At 32.0% G+C, this 26,765-nt stretch overlaps 1 protein-coding gene and 1 long non-coding RNA gene across 4 annotated transcripts; one reads left to right on the top strand and one right to left on the bottom strand.

The window, feature by feature from the left end:
• Positions 1 to 5,995: 5,995 nt before the first annotated feature.
• LOC130903030 (uncharacterized) lies at positions 5,996 to 19,065 on the bottom strand. Of its 3 annotated transcripts, none has more exons than XR_009060519.1 (5): positions 18,201 to 19,065; positions 12,645 to 17,849; positions 9,756 to 9,947; positions 6,968 to 7,287; positions 5,996 to 6,344 (listed from the first exon to the last, which is right to left on the bottom strand). It is a non-coding gene; the product is annotated as an uncharacterized LOC130903030 (long non-coding RNA). The 3 variants fall into 3 exon arrangements; XR_009060521.1 differs by having other exon boundaries at positions 5,996 to 7,287; positions 18,201 to 18,719; positions 18,854 to 19,065; XR_009060520.1 differs by having other exon boundaries at positions 5,996 to 7,287.
• Positions 19,066 to 19,178: 113 nt separating this feature from the next.
• On the top strand, positions 19,179 to 21,366 carry LOC130902975 (uncharacterized). Its single transcript, XM_057815262.1, has 5 exons — positions 19,179 to 19,316; positions 19,986 to 20,214; positions 20,278 to 20,436; positions 20,552 to 20,674; positions 20,737 to 21,366. The coding sequence occupies exons 1-5, from the start codon at positions 19,179 to 19,181 to the stop codon at positions 21,066 to 21,068; spliced, it is 981 nt and encodes a 326-aa protein (XP_057671245.1). The 3' UTR covers positions 21,069 to 21,366.
• The last annotated feature ends 5,399 nt before the right edge of the window (positions 21,367 to 26,765 follow it).

Below are 26,765 nucleotides of genomic sequence, written 5' to 3'. Positions count from 1 at the left end.
GTTAATGGCAATGTTAGAAACATATTCTTTGCAGTTTGTGATAATAACGAATTGCCACTACTGAGTTGTGCTGATTGCGTTGATTTAAACTTAGTAAAAAGAGTAGACTCAATTGTTGAAAATTCTGGTCAATTTATATCACTCGATCATGTTGTTAAAAGATACCCAGTAGTTTTTGAGGGTCTTGGTTCTTTTCCTAGAGAACATCACATTACTTTAAAAGAAGGTACAGTTTCAGTAGTTCAACCACTTAGACGGATTCCAATTGCATTGCATGATCGTTTAAAACTTAAGCTTGATGATCTTGAAAAACAAGGTATTATAAGGAAAATTGATAAGCCGACTGAATGGTTGAATCCTCTGGTGATAGTTGAAAAGAAAAATAAGGATTTATGCTTGTGTCTTGACCCAAAATATTTGAATTTAGCAATAAAACGAGAAAGATTTTTGATTCCTTCAGCCGAGGAAATAGCTGTTAAACTTAATAATAAAGAATATTTCACAGTTTTAGATATGAAAGACGGGTACTTTCAAATTCGAATTGATGAACAAAGTCAAGAATATTGTGTCTTTGGAACACCCTTTGGAAGGTATGCATTTTGTCGTCTACCTTTTGGAATTTGCTCAGCCCCTGAAGTCTTTCAAAAACAAAACTATGAAATATTTGGTGACATTGAAGGTGTAGGTCTTTACTTTGATGATTTGATTATAACTGGCAGTAATGAAAAGGAACATGATAATAATTTACGGTTAGTTTTGGAAAGAGCACAAAAATATAATATAAAATTTAATAGAGACAAAATTCAATTTAAATCTAGAAGTGTTAAGTTTATGGGTCAAATTTACTCAAAGGAAGGTGTCAAACTGAACAGAAATTATGTGAAATCGATTCTAGAGATGCCAAAACCCAAAGATAAAACTGAACTATTAAGAATATTAGGCATGGCTAAGTATTTAGGAAAGTTGCCCAACATGTAATAACAGCTCCACTTAGAAATTTGACCAGGAATAATATTGATTGGCAATGGACTAAATTGCATGATGAATCTTTAACTAGACTTAAAGATAGATTAATCAATGCCCCAATTTTGTCATTTTTTGATTCAACAAAACCTATAGAAATAGACACTGACGCTTCCAAGGACGGTCTAGGTGCTTGTCTATCTCAAGAAGGTCACCCAATAGCTTTTGCATCCAGGAGCTTAACCCCCTGCGAGCAAAAGTACGCGCAAATAGAGAAAGAGATGCTGGCGATCGTGTTTGCTACTCAAAAGTTTCATTATTTTATTTATGGATTTGATGTGAAAATCAACACTGATCATAAACCCTTGGAATCGATCATGAAAAAAGATCTAGCATCTATTTCTTCCCGCCTACAAAGGATGAGACTCCGCTTACTAAATTATAAAATAATTGTGAATTACAAACATGGAAAATTTTTGTATGTGGCAGACACGCTGTCAAGAGCGTTTTTACCAGAAACTGGGCTAAAGTCTGATCAAGAATTTAATTTTGCAGTACACTCTTTATCAAAAAATTTAGCCATGTCTGAAGAGCGGAAGGAACAATTCGGGAAGGAAATCGTGAAAGATGAGATTCTGAAACAAGTTATCAACTTCCATATAAAAGGCTGGCCCAATAATAAACATCACATGTCTCCTTCTTTGAGGCATTACTTTCAAATCAAAGACAACCTCAGCTATGTTGATAAATTGCTGTTTTTTGGTGAGAAAATTGTTGTCCCAACTGCCATAAAGGGTGATATGCTCAAATTATTGCACGAGGGTCACTTTGGGATTGAAAAATGCAAATGCAATACGTGCAAGACGTATATTTTATTGGCCAGGGCAATCTGTTGATATTGAAGCCTACATAAAAAAATGCAGTATCTGCGAAACTTTTGCGGAGAAACAGCCAAAAGAGTCGCTATTACCATATGAGTTACCGAATCGGCCATGGGAGAGATTGGGATTAGATATTTTTTCGCATGCCAACAAAATTTTTCTCATTGTGTTTGATTCATACTCCAATTGGTTGGAAACCACTCAAATTAAAGACAAGTCGGTGAAATCAGTTATTTTAGCTTTGATGTCTATTTTTTCTGTTCATGGGTCACCAGATAAAATAACTGCTGATAACGTGCCTTTTGATAGTAGAGAGTTTAAGACGTTTGTAAAAAACTGGAATTTTGAAATCATTTTGCGCAGCCCGTATTATGCACAATCTAATGGATTGGCAGAAAAAGGGGTAGATATAGGTAAAAATATGCTAAAAGAATGTTTGAAAGAAAACTCTGATATACACACTGCTTTATTGCAATACAGAAATTCACCACTCAAGTATATTGACTATTCACCTGCAGAGTTATTGATGAGCAGGATTTGCAAGACAAAAGTGCCTATCAATTCCAGTCTTTTGCACCCGAAACTCTGTGAAGACGTTTCTGAGAAACTATTGCGAAGACAGAATATTTATAGGTCTTACTATGACAAGAAAAGTAAAGATCTAAAACCTTTGGACCCTAAAACCAATGTGACGATTTTTGACCATGTAAAGAATAAGTGGGAGCCTGCACAAATTGTTTCCAAGCATAGCTCTCCTATATCTTACCTTGTGAAAGATTCCTTTGGTAATGTGATTAGGCGTAATCGCATTGACCTTAAGGAATCCCTAAATGAGTATGTATCTAAAAGCAACGAGCCTGACATAGATGAGAGTAGTGGTGAACCTTTAGTTCAGCCTGCTGTGTCACTCAAGAATGAAAAACCTTTGCTGGAGGCTCCCCCAGAATGTTTATTATCCAGTCCAAAAGTTTTAGATCATGATATAAAAACCAGATGTGGTCGTGTGATAAAAAAACCGGACAAACTAAACTTATAGGAGGAGATGTATGATATAGGTTATCAATTATATATTTGTTTCATAGCTATCCCGCCACCTTTGTACGAGTCAATTAAAAGTTACAATTAATTGGCTCAACAGGCATGGGGGGTTGAGGCCAGTGTTTTGGACTCGAGAAAAGACGATTCTAATACGCGGCTTTTCGTCAACACGTTTCAATAAAGACACGTGGTGTTACATTAACAGATTCGTTTTATTTTAACAAAATAGCTCCGATCATGGTATAATACAGTTACTACTTTAAAATTTTATTGTAATTAATATTTATATATGTAATATTATTATTTCCCAGCAAATCTGTCATATTCACCCACTTTTACGAACAATTTGTAATTTTGTGAACGCTAAAATTCTCGAACACTATTATTTTACACTTCTGTCACAAGGCACCTCTGTCACAAATAAACTGTGACGGAGTTTTTGTCTTGAACTTTGCATTGATTGATTTTTAAAAAAGTTAATTAATATTTTTTATGTTCTATATATTACATTATCGATTATTTTATTCATTTAAGGTATTATCATCGGGGTAATTAAAAATGGCGTTATCTGCGGCGGAAAGGCAGCGACGTTGTCGTGAAAAAAGGAAGCAAGACCCCGAAAAAGTTGCAGGAGTGAAACGAAAAGACTTAGAAAGAAACCATACTCGCAAAAAGCTAGTCAAAGATATGACACCTAGGGAACACAGACAAATGAAAAGAAAATGGCACAACGTTCTAATGAATGCTCCGGCTTCTACAACTGTTCCTTCAAGCCCCAGGTTACTTCCTTTAAGTCCTAGATCTTGTTCACTAACTTCAATCTCATCCACTGCTAGAGCAAGGGGTAGAAAAAAAGTTAGACGAGACAGATCGAAAATTTATAGGCAAAATATGAAACTCCAAGACAATGTAAAAGAATTACAGAAAAAAATACGAAAATACAAGAAAAGACTTCAACGTCAAAAAAATAAAAAAGATAACTTATTACATAATATGACAAAAACTATAAAAAAAATGAAGATAAAATTAAAAGCGCCGAAGAAGAAAAAAAATATAGTATCTTGACAAATGCCATTAAGGAACATTACAAAAAAATTAAAGACTATAAAACAAAACACTGCTTAAAAAAATCCTTGAAGACACAACAATTAAACGTTCGGGACTAAAACTTAAACTGTTTCAAGAGACTTTGGAAATAAAAAGAAAATCAAAAAACTATACATTAAGCCCAAGAAGTATTTCATTGAGAGAGAAAATTCATACATTTTATCTCAGGGATGATGTGTCACGAGCTACTGCTGGGCAAAACGAAACTATAACTTTTCATAAAAAAAAGATGCAAAAACGGATTTTGTTGGACACAAGGAAAAATCTATACTTATTTCGAAAAGAAAATCCGTACGTTAAATGTCACTACAGTTATTTTGCAGGACATAAACCCTTTTATGTCGTACCACCTCGTATTGATGGCCGCGAAACCTGCATGTGCAAGCTGCACGCAAATATTACGTTTATGAAAGTTGCTCTTTATAAAAACAAAGTTATCAAAACAAATGACATGAATCTGATAATCTCACAAATTGTATGCGATGTAAATTCATTAACTTGTATGAAAGGAAAATGCACTGAATGTGAAGCAAAGAAACTCAATTATGGTAATATGATCGACCAAGAGAAACTGGTTGAATTGGTACAATGGATTAGAAAAACAGATATTATTGAGAAGAATGGAAAAAAAGTTAAAATCAATAAAAACATAAAACAGACCGACCAAGTTACAATTGCAATTTTGATTAGTAAATTTGAAAAAGAATTAAAAGTTTTTAAATCACATATATTTAATATTAGAAATCAATATAAATCCTATCGCCAATGTATAAATGAATTGACTGAAACCGAAATTGCTTTACATATTGACTATAGTGAAAACTACGCCTGTAAGTACCACGAAGAAATTCAATCAGTACATTTTGGTGGATCACGAAACCAAGTGACTGCATACCACAGTAATGTATTACTGGACTTCTCCAAAGGACAAACATATCACTTCTTTTTGTACTGTATCTTCTGATCTTAATCATGGCCCTGCAGCTATTTGGGCATCACCTACATCCAGTTCAAAAAGAATTACCCCATATTAAGACAGCCCACTTTTTTTCTGATGGACCAGCAACACAGTACAAGCAAAAAAATAATTTTTATCTTTTTGCAACAAGATTTTTTTAACAATACAGATTTGAAAGTTCAACCTGGAATTTTTTTGAGTCTGGTCACGGCAAGGGAGCAGCTGATGGTATAGGAGGGTCTATTAAACGTTTAGCTGACCATTTCGTCGCCAGTGGACACGACATTAGTAACGCTTTACAATTTTATGAAGCACTTAAATACCGCAGTAAGATAAAGCTTTTTCTTGTTGACAAAGATGATATTGCCCAGATTTTAATGGAAATTCCAAGTAAAATTATTCTGCTGAAAGGTACTATGAACGTCCACCAACTAGTTGTTCAGCAACTTGGGAGTGCTAGGCTATTGAACATTGAGTTGTTTTTGCCACAAATATTGTGATTGTTACAATTTGAAGACTTATCGCCCATTGCCTGAACATGAGATGGAAGTTAACGACAGCCCAACCTCAGATTTAAAAGAACCACTGGCTGATATAACCAACATAATTAAAGCTCCTACAAAGAGATTTTATGAAACTGTTTATACTTCTACTTCAGAAGATGAAGATGATCAGCCTCTTGTTAATCAGAAAAAAAAATGTGCACATAAAACCGGGTACTTCATATGACCTGTCTGTTGACAACATCCACCCAATATTAATAAAAAATGGTACACATATATTAGTAAAAGTAACCAGTAAAAACAAAGTCGAGTACACGAGGTATTAACAGAATTTCGACTATGTTTATTTCAATTATTTGCAAAATATTTCAAAGTTTATTATCTTAACGAGCAAAAATGTGAGAGTGGTATTAAATGTTATTTTTTATATATTTGTAATAAAAATTCTTATAAATCGAGTTACATAATAATAAATGCTTGTATTCTAGTTAAGCAAAGTTAAAGAAAAACTGAAAATTTTATTTTACATATAACTAATAAATATATTTTTTTTTGTGACTGAGGTGTTTATTTTTTCTTACTATTCCGATAAAACTTAAAATAAATAAAAGATATAAAATAAAACTTCGATGCATTATACATTTATGAAATCTTTGATAACTGGACAATGATGTAAAAATACATATTATAAAAGAAATACACTTTTATTTTTTTAAAAAATCAAAAAATTTATCACTCAGATTGTCGGTAGAAAAGTAGAACGCCCCTAATACTAATATAATTTTATGTGTGGCTCGCCGAAATATCAACACAATAACTTATTGTATTATTTGTATACAGATTGGCTTTTTTTTCTATTTTCTTGGCCCGCAAGATCATTTGGGATGGTCACTCCTAGGAGAGATAGATTCAAATATATTAAAAAAATGTGAAGATCTGAATACAATTGAATATAAAAACATAACCTATAAAAATGCTGATATTTGCAGACGATATAATGTTATAGTAAATTTTAAAAATAGAATCCAAAAATTAATGGATGTCTGATCCTTAGAAATAAGAAAAATGACAAAACTAAAGTTGAAATAATAAATGTAAATCAAAAGAAACCAAATCTGAAGCTAAAACTTCACGGAGAATAACGACATAAGGATACCTTAGTATGGTACCAACAAAAGACAGAAAACCAGCTGAAAGAACAAATAAATTTACAACAGTACCAACTATAACCTACACAGCAGAATATATGACAATAAAGAGAAAACATATCTTAACCCAATGATAATTAAACATTCGAAAGAAAATTAATCAGGATAAAACAAAGAATATAGAAATTGAAAAATAATTAAAACAAAAATCAATAAAAATTTAGACAAGATACAGCTGAATTGATATGTATATATTATAAGAATGAAGACATGTACACTACACCATTGAAAACTGAGAAAAAACTATGGTGAATAGAGCTAATGAAAGAACTAAGAATAAAAATATGAGATCACAGGAAATATACTAACCTCCAAAACACCTTCAAACGGTACAAATTTACATAATGAATCCATTTTTTGCTCTCATCTATCGTGATAAGGACTTTTCTAATCCATTTTAACCATTTCTTAAGCCAACCGGTCAATTCTTTTTTGGTTTCCTTGGAGGAAATGAACTTGATTTTTACATAGGGAATCCATTTTTTGCTCCTATCTATCGTTTTAATGACTTCTCCAGTCCATTTTAACCATTTCTTAAGTCAGCCGGTCAATTCCTTTTCATTGTTCTTGTATTTTGGAGTCTGGAAGGAAATTAATCGAAGGAAACCAACTCTCGACCTCAGAGCGCACTAAAAGAAAATTGGCTCAACATCACAAAAGAAACCATATCGAACTTGATTCAGCTAATGTCTAATCATATGAGAAATATTATTATAGAAATTACCCATTATTGAAAATTAAGTGATAAATTAGATAATAGTTAATACGCCATCATTGTTACGATAATAAAACGAGTTAATTTGTATTATTAGTAAGAACATTTAATTTTTTTTATTTGATGCATATTTGAAGTCAAATATTTCCAAAGGAACTATTTTTATGTCAAATGCAGACGAAGCTACTTCCTATTTCACAAAGGTGTGAGCACTTTCATAAATATATTTTTAGTGGAACTGTGATTTTTGAAAGTAATGAAAAGACTGTAACAATTTTTCTAAGAATCATAAGAATAAACCCATCTAAAACTTCAAATATTAGGTTAAATTTGGAACAGTACGATATCATGATATTTTTATTGAATTGAAAATTGGGTAATAAAACTTTTTCTTGCAGATGCACTATCGATATCGTTTAACACAGACTTAAATTATTTAATATTGGTACATCAGAAAAATGTAAAAGTAATACCGATAACACCACAGGATTAAGTAATATGGAAAAGTTGTTTATTTCAAAATATATTGAGAGACCTGCCTCGTGAAATAAAAGAACATATTATAAAATTTCCGAAAGCCTGAGTATCTCCGTTCTATCTATGAATCTGAGTTTATACATCATTTTATTAATAAAAAATCAAAAATTATGGATCTTTAAGCATGAGGTGTTCAGACAAAGTTATCTAAAATCAAACGAGACGGCATAAAAAAAAGCAGAATTTGAAGGATAATACTAAACATTCTGATTTATACATTGATTCTAAAAATACAAACAATTATCATTCAACCATGCTACAAGCTTGTTTTTGGGAGAAACTTCAAATTTCTTCACACTCACCTCTCAAACTTTTCAAATAGAAATCAAACATAACATGAAAATAAAAACTCACATCTTTACAAGAGACAAGATGATCACAAATGCTCGGTTTTGATTAGGTTCCCGGTGTAAAAAAGATCTTTTATTTGACTTATATGGAATAATATGCCGGGCAATCATCAGATTGTAAGAACATGTCACTACAAATGACTAAGTAAGGGCATATTTTCTAAACGAAAAGACAAATTCGTTTTTTTCACAAGTATAAATATTTTTCTTAATTAACTATCTCATTAAAAAAACTGGCCCAATTATTTGTCCGCCTAGAAACCCACGCCACTCATTTACAGACCAACGACCCTGATGTTGGATTTCCCGCATCCAACGGGGATTCGTTTTGAACCAGTAGTGTTGTTAATTGTTAGATTTATTACCTAGTTTATTTAATGATACGTTTTCATTGTTAGTAATATTAGCTTCACTTTTAGATAGCGCCATTCATCGGCAATTCTAAGATTATTATAAGAACAGTTTAAATGACCGCAGGTAAGCCAATGTAAGAACTTTCCATACATTCTAATTTTGTTTTTATCAAGATTATAATAAGAATGAGTATTAGTTTTATATAAGACTGATAGGTCTGTTACTTTATTTTCTATGAAAAAGTATCATTTTCTTTCGATTTTAAGAGTTTCGTAATAATTGCTATGATTTTTCTTTCAGCCCACAACATTAGATATACCATACAAAGCTCAGTTGATAGATATTTAATACTGATTTGAACATATCACCTCTGGGATCACTGAAAATACCTTCTCAATATATATTCACCCATGTATCTAAAAGTATGACATCGAATCCAATAAAGGTATATTCATAAAGATTGTATAATCTAATACATAAAATTCTCGTGTCGTGGTATTTGTTGCCAACTCCTCCGAATTAACTGGACCGATTTTCGTGATTTTTTATGTGAATATAGTGTAAGTCCAAGAATCGGCCAACATCTATTTTTCATATCTCTATATAATAAGGGTCGCTCACACCAAAATAATGCCTAAGAAAATATTCCAAAGAAATAATGTTTGTCAGGTCAGCTAATATTTATTATAATAATTACATAGAAGGGTTAATGCTCAATACATTCTTGTATAAAGAAGTTTATTACATTTATGTGATTTTCATGACCTATATATTTTGTAAAATATGTATTAGAATGGTCAAAAACTTGAATTGATGTTTCCCAAAAATGGGTCATAACATGAATTTGAATATAATAACAGAACCAATTTTTGAAAATATTTTCTAGTTTACAAATTTATGGTAAAATTCAACTAATTTGTTTTTTGTGCCATACTTAAAAAACCGACTCGACAATTTCATCTTAGATGAGAACTTTAGTTGCTTAAAATGGAGTTTTGAATTGAAGTAAAGGTAAAATAACATCTAATATCTGTTATTAGCAGTTGACAGAAAAGTTTCTGGACATTCCACATTTTCATAAAAATACTCCCCAAAAAATCGAAGAATACTTGGTGAAAATAATAGAATGTATTACACTCACCATTTGTACTGAAGCTATACAAATAATTATTTGCAGCTTTCTTACTACATATTGAATAAAAGGAGATTAGTAAGATTATCAAGTCATATCGATCCATCCAAAGAGCAAATACTCAATGCGATTAATCTTGTTTTCTACTATTTGCATTTTAACATCTTAGTCGGCAAATCAGTTTCAAGTTACTACTTCAACCTAAAAACAAGAAAACACTTCTTCAGTTGAGCGACACAAAATGTATAGTTAGCTTATTACTGGGTATTGTGATAAAGCAAGAAAAATTTTTTCTTTAGTAATAATTTAATTTCCACTCCTGTCAGCATACAGTTGAAGTTAGAGGCCTTTTTCTGTTCTCTTTCTTCCCCCAAAATAAAAAAATTATACATTACATTTAATAATTCAACAGAAAAACATTTTCACACTGATGTTTTTTTGGAAAAGATCACTTTTTCTATTATATTTTTTTCACATTCAAAATTTTGTATTACTCCTCGATATTTGTTACATGACAGTTTTAATAATTCATATGGAATGTAATAATGTATCAATATTTCTGGCCTACAAGAATGAGGCTCGTGTGATTTAAATAAATCCAAAATATAGTGTTAAATTATAGAAAAAAATCAGCTTTTCCCCCACAAAAATTCACAAAAATACGAATCTAGCATATTCCGATATGTTACTAATTAGTACTTGTACCTTCTCTTTGCTCTTTATGTATGTGCTCCAGTTTCCGTATTAACAGTGAACTGATTAACAGTGAAGTGTATAAAATTCATCTTCTACTTTTGTAGTTTTGGTATTGGAATTCCACACATCAGACATAAAAGTAGTTCCGGATTCTAAGTACTGGCCAATAATATAAAGCCACACTTTTTTTCTCCTGAAAGGCACGGCAAACAAAAACATTTCCCATCTTCTTGACAAATTCCCACAAACACCTAGTGATGCGTCCTCGATTGTATATCGTTTGTGAATAAACAGGACTCATAAATTTATATGGGTTTTTTTGGGTTCTTGCAACAATTCCCTAAAATAATTTTTCCAGTTGGTTACCTCATCATTACTCGACCCTAATTCTTTCGTTCCCTATTTCTCTTGTGGCCATGCATGTATCAATAATGCTAGGGTTTCATAATAATGAACTGCATTCCAACCAAGTCCCCATTCTCATAAGTTTCACGAATTGGCAACTTCTCTTCTTGTACACCCACCGAACTTAATTATTACTATAAATAGTACGCATCACTTGTTTCTGCTGTTTCCTTTTGGAATAATACACTTTTTTTTAAATTCTGCTGTTTCCTTTTGGAATAATACACTTTTTTAAAAAATTCTACTTCATTTTTTCGACACTGCTTTTTTCAATGAAAAAGTGTACAACTAATATTTTCAAATTGACTATCAGAACCACTCTATGATAATACTGAGAGAATATTAGTCAATAACGGATAAAATCCCATTTCAAAATCCAATCACACACGTTTGTAAATATTACGTCACCTAATAGATTCACACAATAAACATCAGCTACAACAACATGTAATAAGGAAAGCCTAAATAAATACAATTAATAAATTAAGCTAATACCACATCTATTAAGGAATTCCAAAATCTCTCATATTCATTAAATCATTCCACAATTTTCTACAAGAAATATTCAATACTCAGAAAAATTTCAAATGTAATTTTAAATCAACAAAAACAGAAAAGAGAACATCAGCTTAATGAGATCTATATACCATTACTATCAATCACCTTACTGTCAATGTAAGTGATATATGTATGTTATAATTTATTAACCAAGCTAAAGAATAATATTATAGAGTACAACGTAACTATTGTGAATTGTGAATACAACAATACATTATAATAACCTCATATGTCTTCACTATACTGAATAAATAAACAGCCACCTTTATATTGCCCTTCTCTTTTGTGTTTTTTTATATTTCACCCATTTATTCATTTTGTTGGAGATTAAATATAATATAAAATTAGTTGAAAATAAGTTGGTAATTATATTGAACTATAAAGTTTACTTCTGTTTAAATTCATCAAACTATCAATTTTCACAAGAAGAAGAGATAACATTTATAACACTGTTACATTAACCGTTTAAAGGCAATGATTCACTTAATTAATATGTTCATTATTTTTGCAATTCGAGTACCTACTTACATTATTTCATAAAATGTAAGCATGTTTTCTAGAAGCAATATTGAGGTATTATAAGCTAGCAGAAAAAGATTTGATTACATTATTAAAATATAATAATATGAAAAGGTATTCATGGTGTTTTAATGATCACAACTGTTGCAATTAAAAAATGTGCTAGTTTGGTTACATACACTATGCCACTCACTTCCCTGATTGCCTTAACAGACATTAGAACAAGAGTAAAAACCAGCAAAAGTATTCAAATCCCCAGCCATACTGAAAACAGCTGCTAATAGAACCTTTTTCATTTCATATATCAATTGGATGTAGATTATTTTCCATCAGTTATATAAACAGATTTAAATTGATAATACAATATGGGCTAATCTAATACAACTCCAGAAAAAAATGTTTTTATTCCTCAATTTTTCATTTTATTTATTAGGAGTTATTTGAAGGTTCACAATAAATGAATGTTTGGAATTAATTTGTTAAACAAAAGAAACTGATTTACAATACACCTTCTAGTTAGAATCCCTATCACAATCAATAACAATTTTTTTGTCACTATTGAACAATAAATATCCAATTATAATTGTTTATTTATAAATTATTTTAATTTTCTCTTTGATAGCCTATTTTTCATTTAATTCTCAATTTTATTAGCAAACACTAACTAACATATCTTCATTTTACTCACATCATGAGGATACTAAATATAGGAAGATTTACCTGTTTCATTCTGGTTATCCGCATATGTACTGAAGCTTCTTTCTACTACCTTTCACTAATTCATAATGTTGGTGTTATTTGGATGCTAATATTTTTAAACTCTGTGGCTTTCTTCAGCTTCATAATTTTAACCATTTTTACTTTGAAAGTACCAACTTCATTCCTGTATTTTGCATACAAGTCAATCAACTGTTTCATGTTGTTTCGTTGTTTATTGTTCAATTTCTTTTTTTATATGATTTATTAAAAACATATTTATTAACTAGTAGTTTTATTTATTAGCACTTTCATTATCAGGTTTTCAAGCTACCATGTTTTTTATCACTTTGCTATCTTCTTCTTTTTTCTATCTCTTGACAGGACTAGGGATATTCGATATAAATCGATGCATCGAAAACATTATACATTTTTTAATCATGTTTTTAGAGATATTCATTCATATATCTCTGCAAAACTATTTGACTGGTGATAAAAAAGGACAGAAAATTCCAAATCAAAATTCTATGATTTAGTAAAATTTCTAAATTCTATACTGTTATAGGGAACATTATCAGCATAGAAGATATCAGGAACACCAAATTTAGAAAACAAATCCTTACAATGCTTGATCATAGAAAAAGCTTTTTTATTTTGGATAGGAAAAACTTTCAACCAATGAGAGTAGCTGTCAACAATTAACAAATAGCTTTTGGACTGGTAATCAAAAAAGTCAGAAAATAATATTTGCCACGGTCTTTGGTGGCGTCCATAAGTTCCGTGAGGTGTTCAAAGGGGGAGGGGGTCAAGTTAAATCTTTCCAGATCTCACTTGGGGAGAGGGAGGTTTCAACAAATATCACGTATTTTTTTTTTCAATAGAAAACCATGTAGAATTGTGTGAAAGTAAAGTTAAATTGAAGTAAGAAATTTTTCTAGAATAAAAATATATGCGAAATTTTACACAATGGTGTTTGTCGTACTACCCCGAACTCCGCAAAGTAGCACAATAGCTCCCAGATTGTTTATGTGCTTTCGACCAGCCGTATCGATACGCTCGACTCGATGAATGTCGCAGCGTAAAGAGCCGAGTAACAACGACGCAAGTACAAGTGCTATAACCTGCTTTGTTGATGCCCGCAAATATTTTATTTAACAACTTTTTTGATACTATTTTAATGATTAAACATGAGTTTTCAAGAATATTATAATGCTTACGTTAAAAGACACATCTACAAGACAAAGAAATGCTGTCAAGAAGAAGTGGTAAAGTTATGGAACACAGCAAAACAAAAGTATCCAAAGAAAGAAGATTTGGTGAAACATATTCAGCATGAGATTGATCAGCAGCGGAAAAAAAGGTCTCTCTCTCTAAGGTAGGTTAGATACCTCTATTTATTTATTTATGCTATAAATTTAATTTTAATTCATCTAAATGTTCTTGATTTTATGTTCTTTAGCTATTTTAAAGACCTAAAATCAGAAAATTTAAATGCATTGATATATCAAAAGGTCTAAGAAATAAGAAATAGGAGAAATTTAATTTTATGTACAATATATTTCGAGATTGTGCTGAGGAGAAAAAAATATAGATCTTAGCGGAAAGTTAAAAAATGCATAATTTTGTTCTAAACGTCTCTAATTCGTGAATCTTGAGTCTTTATAATGATATATTTATTCAAGGGAAACACTCGGAGCTCTAATAATGTTTCAACACAAGTTGATACAAGCGCTCAAGGTATGTCAAACTTAGAATGCGCGAGTTAAACTGAAATTAACATCAAGATTATTCAAAATGAGGAATCAGTGACTCAAAATGAGATTTCTCACTGTAATCAGCGGCTCATGGATCAAGATTACGATAATGAACCTCAACTGGCAGGTTAGTGTTTACCTTTTTTTTGTATGTGCGACATTTTCTTTATTTTTTCTTTCCCCTACAGGTGCTACAAAACGGAAAATTCAGCGACGATCTGAGATGAGAAGTTGCGGCAAGAAATTGATAATTTTGAAAAACAGCTCAAACCTAAGGAGAACCAAAGAGTATACTCGATGAAGCATAGAAAAAATAAAAATTATCGAATTGTGTTCTAAAAATCCTGGAGCAGCAAAATCGTTGATACCTCGAGCAAGCTCTAGACGTCCGCGCTTGGAGGAAGAGCAGTCTGAAACGGAGTCGCTGTGAAATTGTTCCTAGTGTCCATAGTCTTTTAGAGCTGCTCACTGAAAAACTTATCGAGCTGGGATTTAATATTTCTCGAAGCGCCGCTTACATTCGACTGTTGCCTAGACGGGCAGATACGCGGTAGGCTAAGCACCACGTAGTGACTGTAACGGTGAAGTTGAGTCGTCCTGAAGCAGACCATCATAAAGCGCACCAAGACCAATACTTTTCTGTAGCTTCCATAAGGTCACTAGAAACTGTAGCCTCAATACTTGGCCCTGATTCTATGTCTTTTTTATCCCAAGATGACAAAGTATGGGTCCCCATAGGATTGACAACAGCAAACAAACAGGCGCCTTTGCTAATGCACGTTGAGTATAAAGTGTCGTTACCAGATCGCGACTTTATAATTACTGCAAGACATAAATTGATCCCGAGTGTCTATGCTTTGTGTGAGGTAAAACCGAATGAGATGGGGCGGCCAGAAGCCGTCTCATATAGTGGACCAACATATATAGCAATCCGAAGTGGTAAGCACTCGTCTTCGACTGCAACTAGTCACGCTGAAGACTTGGACACTCTTTTAACTCTTCAGCCTTTTGGTAAATTAATGAAAAACGAAGCCTGTCCTTATTATTTCGAACGATGGCGGTCCCGATGAGAACCCGCGATATCGGAAAGTAATTGTACATTCTATACAGCATTTTAAAAAATATGAATTTGACACAATATTCATTGGGACTAATGCCCCGGCAGAAGTGCTTTCAATAGAGTAGAGAGACGCATGGCTCCACTTAGCCGAGAACTATCAGGTGTTGTTCTTCCCCATGACTCTTTTGAGACACATCTTGACTCCACGGTAAAACAATCTGCAATCCGCGTCGGAGTTCTTTACATGATCTTTTTTTATTACCTCCATATCCCATTCAAGTTAATGGAGATCCGGCGATTCCGGATCCTGAACAGCATGATGGAAAAACATTTGCAACATTCTTCATTCGCCACTGCCTACCTATTCAACCATTACACACCTTCACAAGCATGCCTTATGATGACCTCTATTGTCCAAGTTTACGTCACGATATAGAAAAGAGATGCTGCAATACATGTGGTATCTATTTCGCATCCATCATCATGCACGAGATGTGCAAACACTTAAATTGCGACCATCGCGTATTGTTTCAAGACAAGCGACTGTGTGCAAGCGACAACGGTTTGGAGTGGCTCAATCAGAACGAAGTTGAAGGAGCAGATGATTTCATTGAAAATTATTTGAATACGTTGGTTCTAGTAGACACTCTTGAGAGTACACGAGTCTCCATGGACTGAATTAGAATAATCTCTTATTAATTTACGTTGAAGTATTTATTATTTAATTTCATCACAGTGATTTTAAACTAAGGCAATATTCTCAAATCACAATTGTATACTAGTCTTTAATAAAAGTGATAGAGCAAATTTTTTTTTTTGTATTTTTTTCAAATCCAATGAATTTTACAGCCAAAAACACATTATAAAAAATCTCACGTGAGAATGGGGGAGGGGGGAGAGGTAGTAAAGAAAAATCTTACGAAATCTCATCAGGAGGGTGGGGAGTCGAAAAATCCTAAAAAATGTCTCACGTAATTTATGGACGCCCCCTTTCTGGTGTTTTATGTGGTACAAGAGTCTCTTTCGGGTTAGCTGGCCTATTGAATTGACAAGTTTCACAATTTCTTACATAGTTCTCAATATCTTTAGACATTTTGAGCCATATCACAATTTTACGTGATTGTAATTTACATTTTTACATTCCAAAGTTGGTCAAATGTATTAATTTAAACCTAATACTTATAAGTTTCAGAAGGAACAACAATTTCTATGTTGTAAAATAGCAAATTGTCAGAAAAATATTTGTTATGTCTCAAGTTAAAGGAATATTTCAATTCAGAAGTCAACTTTTTATCAGTGTTGGGCTATGAGTTATTCAACAATCATTATTAACAGAATTTTGAAAAACAATTTCCTTTTCTGCAGACATCGGTACAGTTAAAGAGAGTGCATGAATAGTGAATTCTAGTTCTGTAGGACTAGGTAAATATCTTGTGTCTAAAAGTTTTTCAATAGCCGAAACAGCTTGTACATTTTTTTTAGAAGGTTGTGTTCCATTTTTTGTTATGATTTGATCTAACAAATTAACAATGCCATTTTATATTGCAGCTTATCAAAGTTAAATTACAGATTAAATTGCTTTTCCTTCCAGCTTAGCTAAAATTTCGTCACACCTAGGAATAATATAATGCTCTCGACAAATATATTTGTTCAATGGTTTTGGATCTAAACACAAACAAAGTAATCCATTAGAATTCTTAATAATCATCAATGAATTAACCCAATCAGTTGGATACTCAACTTTAGAAATTATACTTTTTTGTTCAAGATCATCTAACGTTGATTTGAGTTTTTCATTAAAGGCCAATGGTACCTTCCTTTGTGTTTGTATAACTGGTATTTCATCTTCTACTATACTTACTCTAGATATCATGTTAAAATGTAAACAATCACCTAACTCCAGTGAAGGCCCTGACTCTAAATCAACTATAAAAAATTCAACATTTTTAAATTGACTTTTATAAAAACACTCAAGTATTATGTGACCTAGAGGTTTCGATTTAAAATTTCAATAGGAAATTATTGTCATGGATGTTGAAATAATTTTAGATTTATCAACATTTAGATCATTAAAATATTTCAAAGGTACAACGCTAGATTCAGCTCCTGTTTCAAGCTTAAACATAATGTCAATTGTCCATATTGTTAACAGTAATAGGTTCATACCAGCTATTGTTTTTAATATTTGGCTTATGCTCATTAATAAAAATAGAATTCTCAATACCTCCATTGTCCCTACTTATAATATCTGAATTCTGAGTTTACATTGCCCAAAACCTGTACTTCTGATGTTAGTTTCTTAGCCTCAGCTTCATCTTGTTCATTTGACCGATATTCTTCCTGCCTCCTGTTTTCTGGCTATTTGGAATTAGAATAATTACCTCGTTCTTACCACTTGATTTGGTGCTGTTTGTCCTTGAAAAAACAAACCTTAGCAAAATGGACTTTACCTTGACAAATTACACAAGTTTTATTATAAGAGGGGCATTGTCTAGGTTGATGACTGAAAACACATCTTTCACATTTGTGTAAAAACAATATTGAAGCATCTTGTCTAATGACATTGATGGTTCTCTTAATAAATGTCTTTGAACCTATTTATCCAGAACACCCAGTGCTATTCTGTCTTTTATCAGCCTCTCTGCATAGCTGCTTTTACACTGACCTTTTTCACATACAAACACAAACAAACAGTTTGCTGCTTGAGTATATATTTTGACCTTCTTTTTGCTGTATGCTGTTAAATTTAATTGTTTTCATACTTACATTTCTTTGGGTAAGAAATGATCATCAAAACAAAATAACACATCATCTAGTTTTGAAGTTTTGGTTGTTTCAAATGTATTATAGATATACAAGTAGTGCTTTTTCCTGAAGCTAACAAAAATATTTCAAATATTTGCTTCCATTTGGACCATCCATGTGGCTCCTGTACGTTAAACGCTTCCGGGGACTTGAAGTATTCCATTTTTCACTACACTTTTGATACATCCGTACGATTTTCTTATTTTTAACTTCTCGTTTTTTATTATATTTATTGGAGGGAAAATGGCTTCTGTCTAACTTTTATTTTTTATTCTTTTTAAGCTGTCGGCGATTTTCGACTAAGCTTCTGACACCATGTATCGTTGTTTATTGTTCAATTGCTTCTTTTATTAAAAATATATTTATTTACTAGTAGTTTTATTTATTAATACTTTCATTATCAGGTTTACTAGCTACTATGTTTTTATCAAGGTCCCCTCTTCTTCTTTTTTATCTTTTGACAGTATCAAAACTAAATAACTAAAAATGCATAAAACTTAAAAATATAGCCGATTTTAAACGTGTCAAGTACCTAAAGCAAGTTACCAAATCAAGTAGCTAAATTTAGTTACTTGTATGGTGAAAACAACTTGAAATAGTACTTGCGCAAATACCTAATTTAGTAAACTGTTTAGTCAATTGAATAGAAACAATTTCTATTTACTTGAGTAAGTAGTTTCTCCCACCACTGCTTTCCGACAACTAAAACGCCGACTAAACGAGTGTAGACAGGTTGCTTCAGTCTAGTTTATTAGTACAGAGTGAGGGGATTATTTTTATTTGATTTGGTAGCGTGTTAAAATGTCTCGTTAGAGTGAAGCGACAACATTAAAGTTTGTAGAAGAATATTGCGAAAGGCGATGCCTATGAGGCACAAGGGCTGCAATTTATAAAAATTAACAAGCTCGGGATTCGGCGTATAAAGAAATTGAGGAGATCATGGGCATAAAGGGATTCGGAGTGCCTGAAATGAAAAACAAGATACGTGCGTTGAGGTCAACTCAGTCTCAAGAAAAAAAGAAAATAAGGGATTTGATGAAGTCGGGAGCAGGATCGGAAGATATTTATATTCCCAATGTAAAATGTTTCAAGGAAATGGACGCATTTTTACGTAATGTAGAGGAAAATAAAAGACCTGGGTACAAGGATAATCTCCTTATAAGTATATTGTAGCATATATATTAAAGTACAATCAAAAAATCATCCGCTGCTGCCATGAGACGACACCTTCACCCATAACCCAAGCAGCACAGTGTCGTTATAATGACGTCAATTATTGGACATTATTAGTCGGCGACGTCGTAGACCAATAAGCGACGTCCATATGACGTGACATTTCAGATGTCATTTTGACGTCGTCTAGAGACGTCTTTCGTACGTTTGTTTTCGGTCGTTTTAAGTGCTTTTTAATCAACTATAAAAAAAATTAGAACGAAAGTTTATTACAAAAACTAAGCCCTATACGTGCTTTATAAAAAATTGTACATTTTAAATTGTTGTTTACCTAAAATTTGGATATAAATATAAATTCATTAATTAGCAATGAAAATACTAAACTGACGTTTTAAGTGGAAATGCAATTTGAATTTAAAGATGAAGTGAGAATGTTGTAATTAACAATTATTTAACTATTTTATTAGTAGGAAACAATTATTTTTAGCATCGATTCCTGTCGAGGCTGTCGACCAAGATTTAATTTTGGCGCGTTTTTAATCGAAATGCCACGATACGATACGAGACGTGCAGGCGCATGCGTGCTGGACTGCTGGTGTGAACGCGTGTGCGCGTAATGGCGGACGGCAGCAAAAAGTTGTTTGGCTTTCACATCGAAGGAAAATACGTCCAAAGAAATTTTCCACTGATGATGAGCAGGAAGAAGTGCTGTCATCATCAGAAGATGATTTTCCAAAAAACAAGAAACCCCTACCTAGACCAAAACCAATAATACGGAAGTCTATTACAAACATATTATCTGGTAATGAGATTTATACTTAAAGATATCTGGCACATATAAATTTTTAACTGTCTACTGTTTTAGATTATTCTGGCCCAATTCAAACTTTTCCATTAGCTTCAGCTGGACAATCGCAAAGGTCGTTTGAGGATAGTGATTCTACAAATCAACTTTATTATTTGCCACCTCAACATTCAGCAAAAGATACTCAATTGACTAAATCTTCAGGACAAATTATTAGAGGTAAAAAATATAATTGTCCATTTGCATGAATTGTTTAAAATGTATACTTTAAACTGTGAGTTATTATTTATGTCCATTATTTCCTAGGAGAATTTGTTAATTCTCTATTTTACAGGTTCTGCGTCAAATCAGTCATTTTGCCAGGCTGCTGTTTCGAACTCGTCACCATATAATCCGTCAACTAGTAAAGCAACTGATGTACAGAGCAACATCAGAGCTGTAGTGGAAAGTAATGGAGGTAAAAACCAAAAAATAATGTAAAAACTGTTTTGGTACTAAGGTATATTTTGTCCATGCCAGCAAACACTCAAGATGATGTAATCACTTTATTGAAGACCATTAGAGAACAGAACAATCAAATTTTGCAGTGGATCCGAAAACAAGATCGCAGTGGCAATCACGCCAGTAATACAGATTTACCAGATGATATAGGCGTACAGTTTCCTTTGAATTCTCAAGAGGATATTACCAAATTGGAAACATACCTGAGTGAAAAAAATAATTGCCTGGCTTTGGTGGGTGTTCTGTACCACTTAATATGTATTTTACAATTTAAATTATGTGATTCCAGTCGGCATATCTATCGACTTTTGGAGGGAGAGATTTTACTGGACATACAAACCGCATTTTAAATTTTTTGTTCACTTATTCTCTTGCAACTAATTGGAATTTTTGTGGCAAACGAGGTGAGAAAAAGGCTTTTAAAAACTTAAACGTAAAGGATGTGATTATTGGTAAGTGTTTTCACTTGTAGGTGCATACTTATTATTAATCTGAAACAACATTTTTAGGTGCTGTAAGAAAAAGCTCCCCTCTAGTCAGTCAGAAAGAAATAGAAGATACCATCAAGGTGTGGTTGAAACATGCACCAGAGAAATTGAAAAAGCAGCAGCATGGCAACCCGTAAGAAAAAAAGTGTTGTTAGTCAAAGACAACTCTACAGAAGGGTGGCAGAAGCAAATTTAGCACCTGTGAGTCAGAATTGTTATAATACATCTTTAATAGTTAATAATGATTCCAATGAATCATCAAATTCCATTTTTTTTGCTGATTCAATGTGTGAAAGTGAAAATGACACCTGTTCCTCAAGAGATTTAGATTTTAATGTAAACTCGCCTAATGAAAATTTGCTCTTCAATGATGCGACGTTATACAACCATTTGACTTCCTATTCCAGTAACGTGCCCCCTAACGATTTATTTTCTAATGAACCGCCGCCTAGCGATTTGCATTCGAAATTGTCAAACTGGGCAGCTTCAAGGTACGTTCGACGTACAGTAGTTACTCATCTCTTGCATATCTTGCATCCATACCATAATGAGTTACCGTTAGACAGTCGAATGCTGCTGAAAACGCCCAGAGAAACGAAAACAAAATCGTTGTTAAATGGCGAATATTGTCATTTTGGACTTGTTAACGCTTTAAAATTAAAGTTATTGTCAGTGCCTAATATTTCTCAGTACAGCATTATCAACATTTCATTTAATGTAGATGGACTGCCCATTTATAGAAATGGTCAGAAACATGATCTCTGGCCCATTTTAGCACTTGTAAAAAATTTTAAGAGTGAGCCGTTTGTTGTTGGTTCTTTTTTAGGAAGTGGCAAACCAAATTTATTGTCAGCGTTTTTAGAAGATTTTTTAATTGAGTTATCGAACTTACTTACCACGGGCATTGAAATTAATAATAATATCCATGAAGTAAAAGTTCACAGCTTTGTTTGCGATGCTCCTGCGCGCGCATATCTGAAATGTGTGAAGACCCATTCAGGGTATAGTTCCTGTGAAAGGTGCGACAACTCTGGAGAACACCTGGGACGTGTCATTTTCAAAAATTTACCTTTTAACAAGAGAGACAACGAATCTTTTCGGACTAAAATTGATGTATCTCATCATCATGGAGAATCTCCTCTAATAGCTCTTCCTATAGATTTGATCTATGTCTTTTCTTTAGACTATATGCACCTAGTTTGTCTAGGTGTAATGAAAAAACTTTTGCGTATTTGGACAGGACGCGCAAGCCGAACCAAAATGAGCTCTACTGCATTTCAAAATGTATCTGAAAAAATTGTTTTTCTCAGTAAATGTATTCCAGTAGAATTCAATCGGAAAGGGCGCAGTTTGTCTCAGTTGGCAGATTGGAAAGCAACGGAATTTCGAACATTTTTACTGTATATTGGGCCAGTTGCTTTGTATAGGAATGTCGATTTGGCAATATATGAGCATTTTTTGCTATTTCATTGTTCAATTATGATACTTATTTCTAAACGCCATATTGAAAAATTCGGAGTTCCATTTGCGCGCCAACTTTTGCATTTATTCGTAACGCACAGTGAAAAGATCTACGGATTAGAGTTCTTAGTTTACAATGTACATTCCTTATTACATTTGGCAGATGACGTTGAAAATTTCGGGCCACTAGACAATTCGTCAGCATTTCCATTTGAAAATTATCTCCACCATTTAAAATCGTTAGTTCAGTCTCCGAATAAACCGTTACAACAGATTAATAGACGCTTAAAAGAAATTGAAATGACAGTGTACGAAAAACATGACTCTACTTCACCTGATGATGAACACTTCTGTAAATGTGAATTGTCCCATTTCTTAGGACCAACGCCAAATTTCTCTTGCAAGCAATATAAAAAGCTTCATTATAAAGATTTTATTTTTTCTATTGCATCATATTCAGAAGCAAATTGTTTTTGTCTTACCTTAGAAGGACTGGTTTTCAAAATAGAAAATATAGTAGTGGATAATAATGGAGCAGTTTTTATATTAGGTAGGAGGTTTCAGGATTACCGTTCATTTTACAAATACCCTGTCGACTCAAAAGAATTCTATGTTTATCGCATCCAAAATTTATCAGAGTATATCGAGTTATTGCACTGCCACAAAGTTTTTTCGAAATGTATTGTTTTTCCTTTCAAGCAGGAATGGTTGTCATTTTCATTATTGCATCATTAGTAATTCCTTATTTCAACTTTTATGTTCTATAAGTGTAATAGTATGTAGTTTTTTAAGATTTTGTAATAAACTGGTATTAATTTGAACGCATTTTTTTATATTTTTGATCCTACTTATACGTCATTTGTCAAAAGTAAGTACGTCATTTTGACGTCTCACCAGCCGGACTAGGTACGTCATTAGTTGACGTCTGTAGGATGTGACATTAACCCGTCATAATCACGTCATTTTAGACGTCCCCATTGGTCGCCAATGGCCTATAATTGACGTCATAGTAACGACACTGTGCTGCTTGGGTGGGACTCTCTTCTGTCTTAAAATCTTAAAACTTTTAGTTGTAAACAACTAATAAAATCAAGTTTGAAACAAAAAAGGAATTTTTTGTATAATTGGAATTCGAAAGCGAACAGAATTTTATTTTAAAATATCGTTTTAGTGAGAATGATTTTGAATAATTTTGTAGGGATTTTGATTTGAGAATCGCAAATTTAGTGAAAAAGTAATTTTCCGTAAAAAATTTTCATGTTATATTTTGTTTAACTTGAAAACCACGAAGACGAATTCGACAAATTTGATTAGGTGGGTGATTTTTTACTTTTTTGCTTGCAACTCGGATATTTTTTGTGAAGTTCATTTTGAAAATTTGATTTTATTGATATAATTTTCATTTATAACTAACTCACTCAAGTCGAATAAATTATAACATCTTGGGTAATATAACTTTGAATTTATAATACCGGGTACCACCTAAAAAGTGTGGACTTGATACTTACGAGGGGAAAAATTTTAGTGGCTGACAGATTTAAGAAATAATAAAAGTTTTTTTTTTAATATTTAGTTACATAATTTTCAGTTATTATTCATATAGTAGTTACATAATTTTCAGTTATTATTCATATAGGGGCAATCTATAAATAATTATAATGTTTAATTTAATTGTATGACGTGAATAAATAAAGGGGACATTTGCATAATTTTTTTGTACTTTTTTAATTGCAAGGGTATTTAGAAAAAATATTAGAATTCATGTTTTTGTTTCAGGTGTTGGTGCGCGATTCTACGCGAAATTTTAACCCGTTAACGAAACGAAATGTAAATGTAGTGCACGTTCCATAATGCGGTTTGCCAAAAAGTAGGTGATTGTTGGATAAATAACAAAAAAAAAAAGATTTTCCATTCTTCATAACAAATAACTCAAACTATATATTTTACGTTTCTACTTGGTACTGCTAGATAATTCAATTCATTTAAACGTACGTTGAAATTTTCCAATATTGTAAATCAAATAAATTTTTCTCCATCCATTATTCCAAAATTTATGCTGAGAAATTAATATTTTTCCCAAAAATTGAATGTAATACAATTTCAATATGATATACGAGGTATATCCACAAAGAAAGTTTTATGTCACGTCAGAGGGTGAGATGGGGCATTATCGTGAAAAAAAAACAAAAACTATTTGACAGTAATCCTCGGAGTTTGCTCTGTTTCTTAATTTCCACGCATGCGCCAAAATTAAACGGCAAAACGTCGGAGCAAACGGTGGAAATGAGTTGTCGAGGTGTCGAAATTTGCTTAGGGGTATGGTAAGATACCAAAATTTCATCCCCTATGACTATTCGAAATATAGGTTTTCATTGCAACTTAGAAATGGAACTTGTGGATGTACCTCGTATGAAGGAAATGCTAAAATCAGTTATTAAAACTTTTTATTCAAATTTTTCTGAAATTTTTGGTCCGAATTATTGCATCAAATTTTGATTGAAATGTTTTTTTTTGTTATTTATTGAGTGAGCAGAACTTTGATCAGATGTTGTTGGTTTTTGTGTTTTTGGGAATTCTAGGAATATTTTGTTGATATTAATACAGTTACAGATTTTAATTATTGAAGAAAAATAGTTTGATTTTATTTTTGAATAACTTTTTCAACATTCAAAAACGAAAAATATATGGTGTGCGAATCAATAAAGCGGTATGCCAAAAGGTAGGTGATTGTTGAATAAATAACAAAAAAACATATTTCTTCAATTTTTATAACAAATATGTATTTCAAACTACAAATATATGTGTTTCTAAAATGGTAATGCTGCTGCATCAGGAATATATAAATACATGTAAAATTCTATTTTCTATTATCGTTTTTCTGTGTCACGCTTCTTTCCAAAACTTAACCTGTCTGAAAAATAAATTTTTTATGTAATAAATTCTTTACAAATTAAATGTAAAACAATTTTCCTATTGTAAAGAAAATACTAAAATTTGTCATACACGTCTAAATAACATTTTTATAACAGTTTCAAGATTAATTTCAAATGAAATGTTTTTTTTTTGTTATTTATTGGGTGTGCTATGAAAATTATTTCCATGATAATTTGTTGATGGTTACAAACAGGAGTCATACAGGAGACAGGACACATACAGGATTCCAGGAACATTTTGATTGTTTACGTACGGAGATATCGTTTCAAATTCGTTTACATAATTACCTATTTATTATTAAACAGAGCCACTTTATTTTTGACTTAATTCGAAAAATTTTATTAAAATTTAGATTAAATATTAAGAAATTATACAATACATTATTTTCCAAAATGTCTTTAGAAACCATTTAAAATACAAAGATTATTTTGAGAATATTATCCAAATAACTTTGATAAAATTGATTAGATTCTGGTGAAATTTTGTGTAAAAATTGATGGAGTAAATTAAAATTTGAAAGTTAAATGTCCACTCGTTTGGAAACGAGAAAAGAAGATGATATGTTTGAAATAACAATTAGGGCATTATGAAAGTTATTAATTTTGATAAATTTGTTGAAAGATTCGAAAAAAATTGAGAGAGGCTCAATATATGAAAAATCCATCTGAATATGAATTGAAACGAATTATTTATTTTTTTAGAGGTATCTAGGTACAATGAAGAGTTTGCAGTTCTTTGATGTGTTATATTTCCAAATTTTTGAATTTATACTTTCTTGTTTTGATGTTTGTGTGATATGTGATCGCATGGTTATCCCCAGGTACAATAAGGACTTGTAGTTTTTAGAAAATCTCCTTAAACTTTATCCTTTCAATTGACAATTTAATAATTTTTTTATTTGAATCATAATTAATTAACGAACTTTTTGTTAATTTTTTCAATACTCTTGGTTATATAACTAATTAAGTTTAACTTGTAGATGTGATTTTCATTCAAATGACTTTCTATGTAATCTGTTGAGATTTTATCAACTACGAGCACGAGGCTGTTGGGTTAAGCTAATTTTTTTCAGAAAATTAGTTCTCTAGAAACGACAAGTACAGGCTTGAAGTAGTTGCTCTAACGTAGTGGACTAAGAAGTCTCTGCTATGGGGATGATTGTGT

The sequence above is a fragment of the Diorhabda carinulata genome, chromosome Y, assembly GCF_026250575.1.
Source record: "Diorhabda carinulata isolate Delta chromosome Y, icDioCari1.1, whole genome shotgun sequence".
NCBI lineage: Eukaryota > Metazoa > Arthropoda > Insecta > Coleoptera > Chrysomelidae > Diorhabda > Diorhabda carinulata.
The sequence above is the reverse complement of the archived record's forward strand: the minus strand, read 5'-3'. Positions and strand labels throughout refer to the sequence as shown.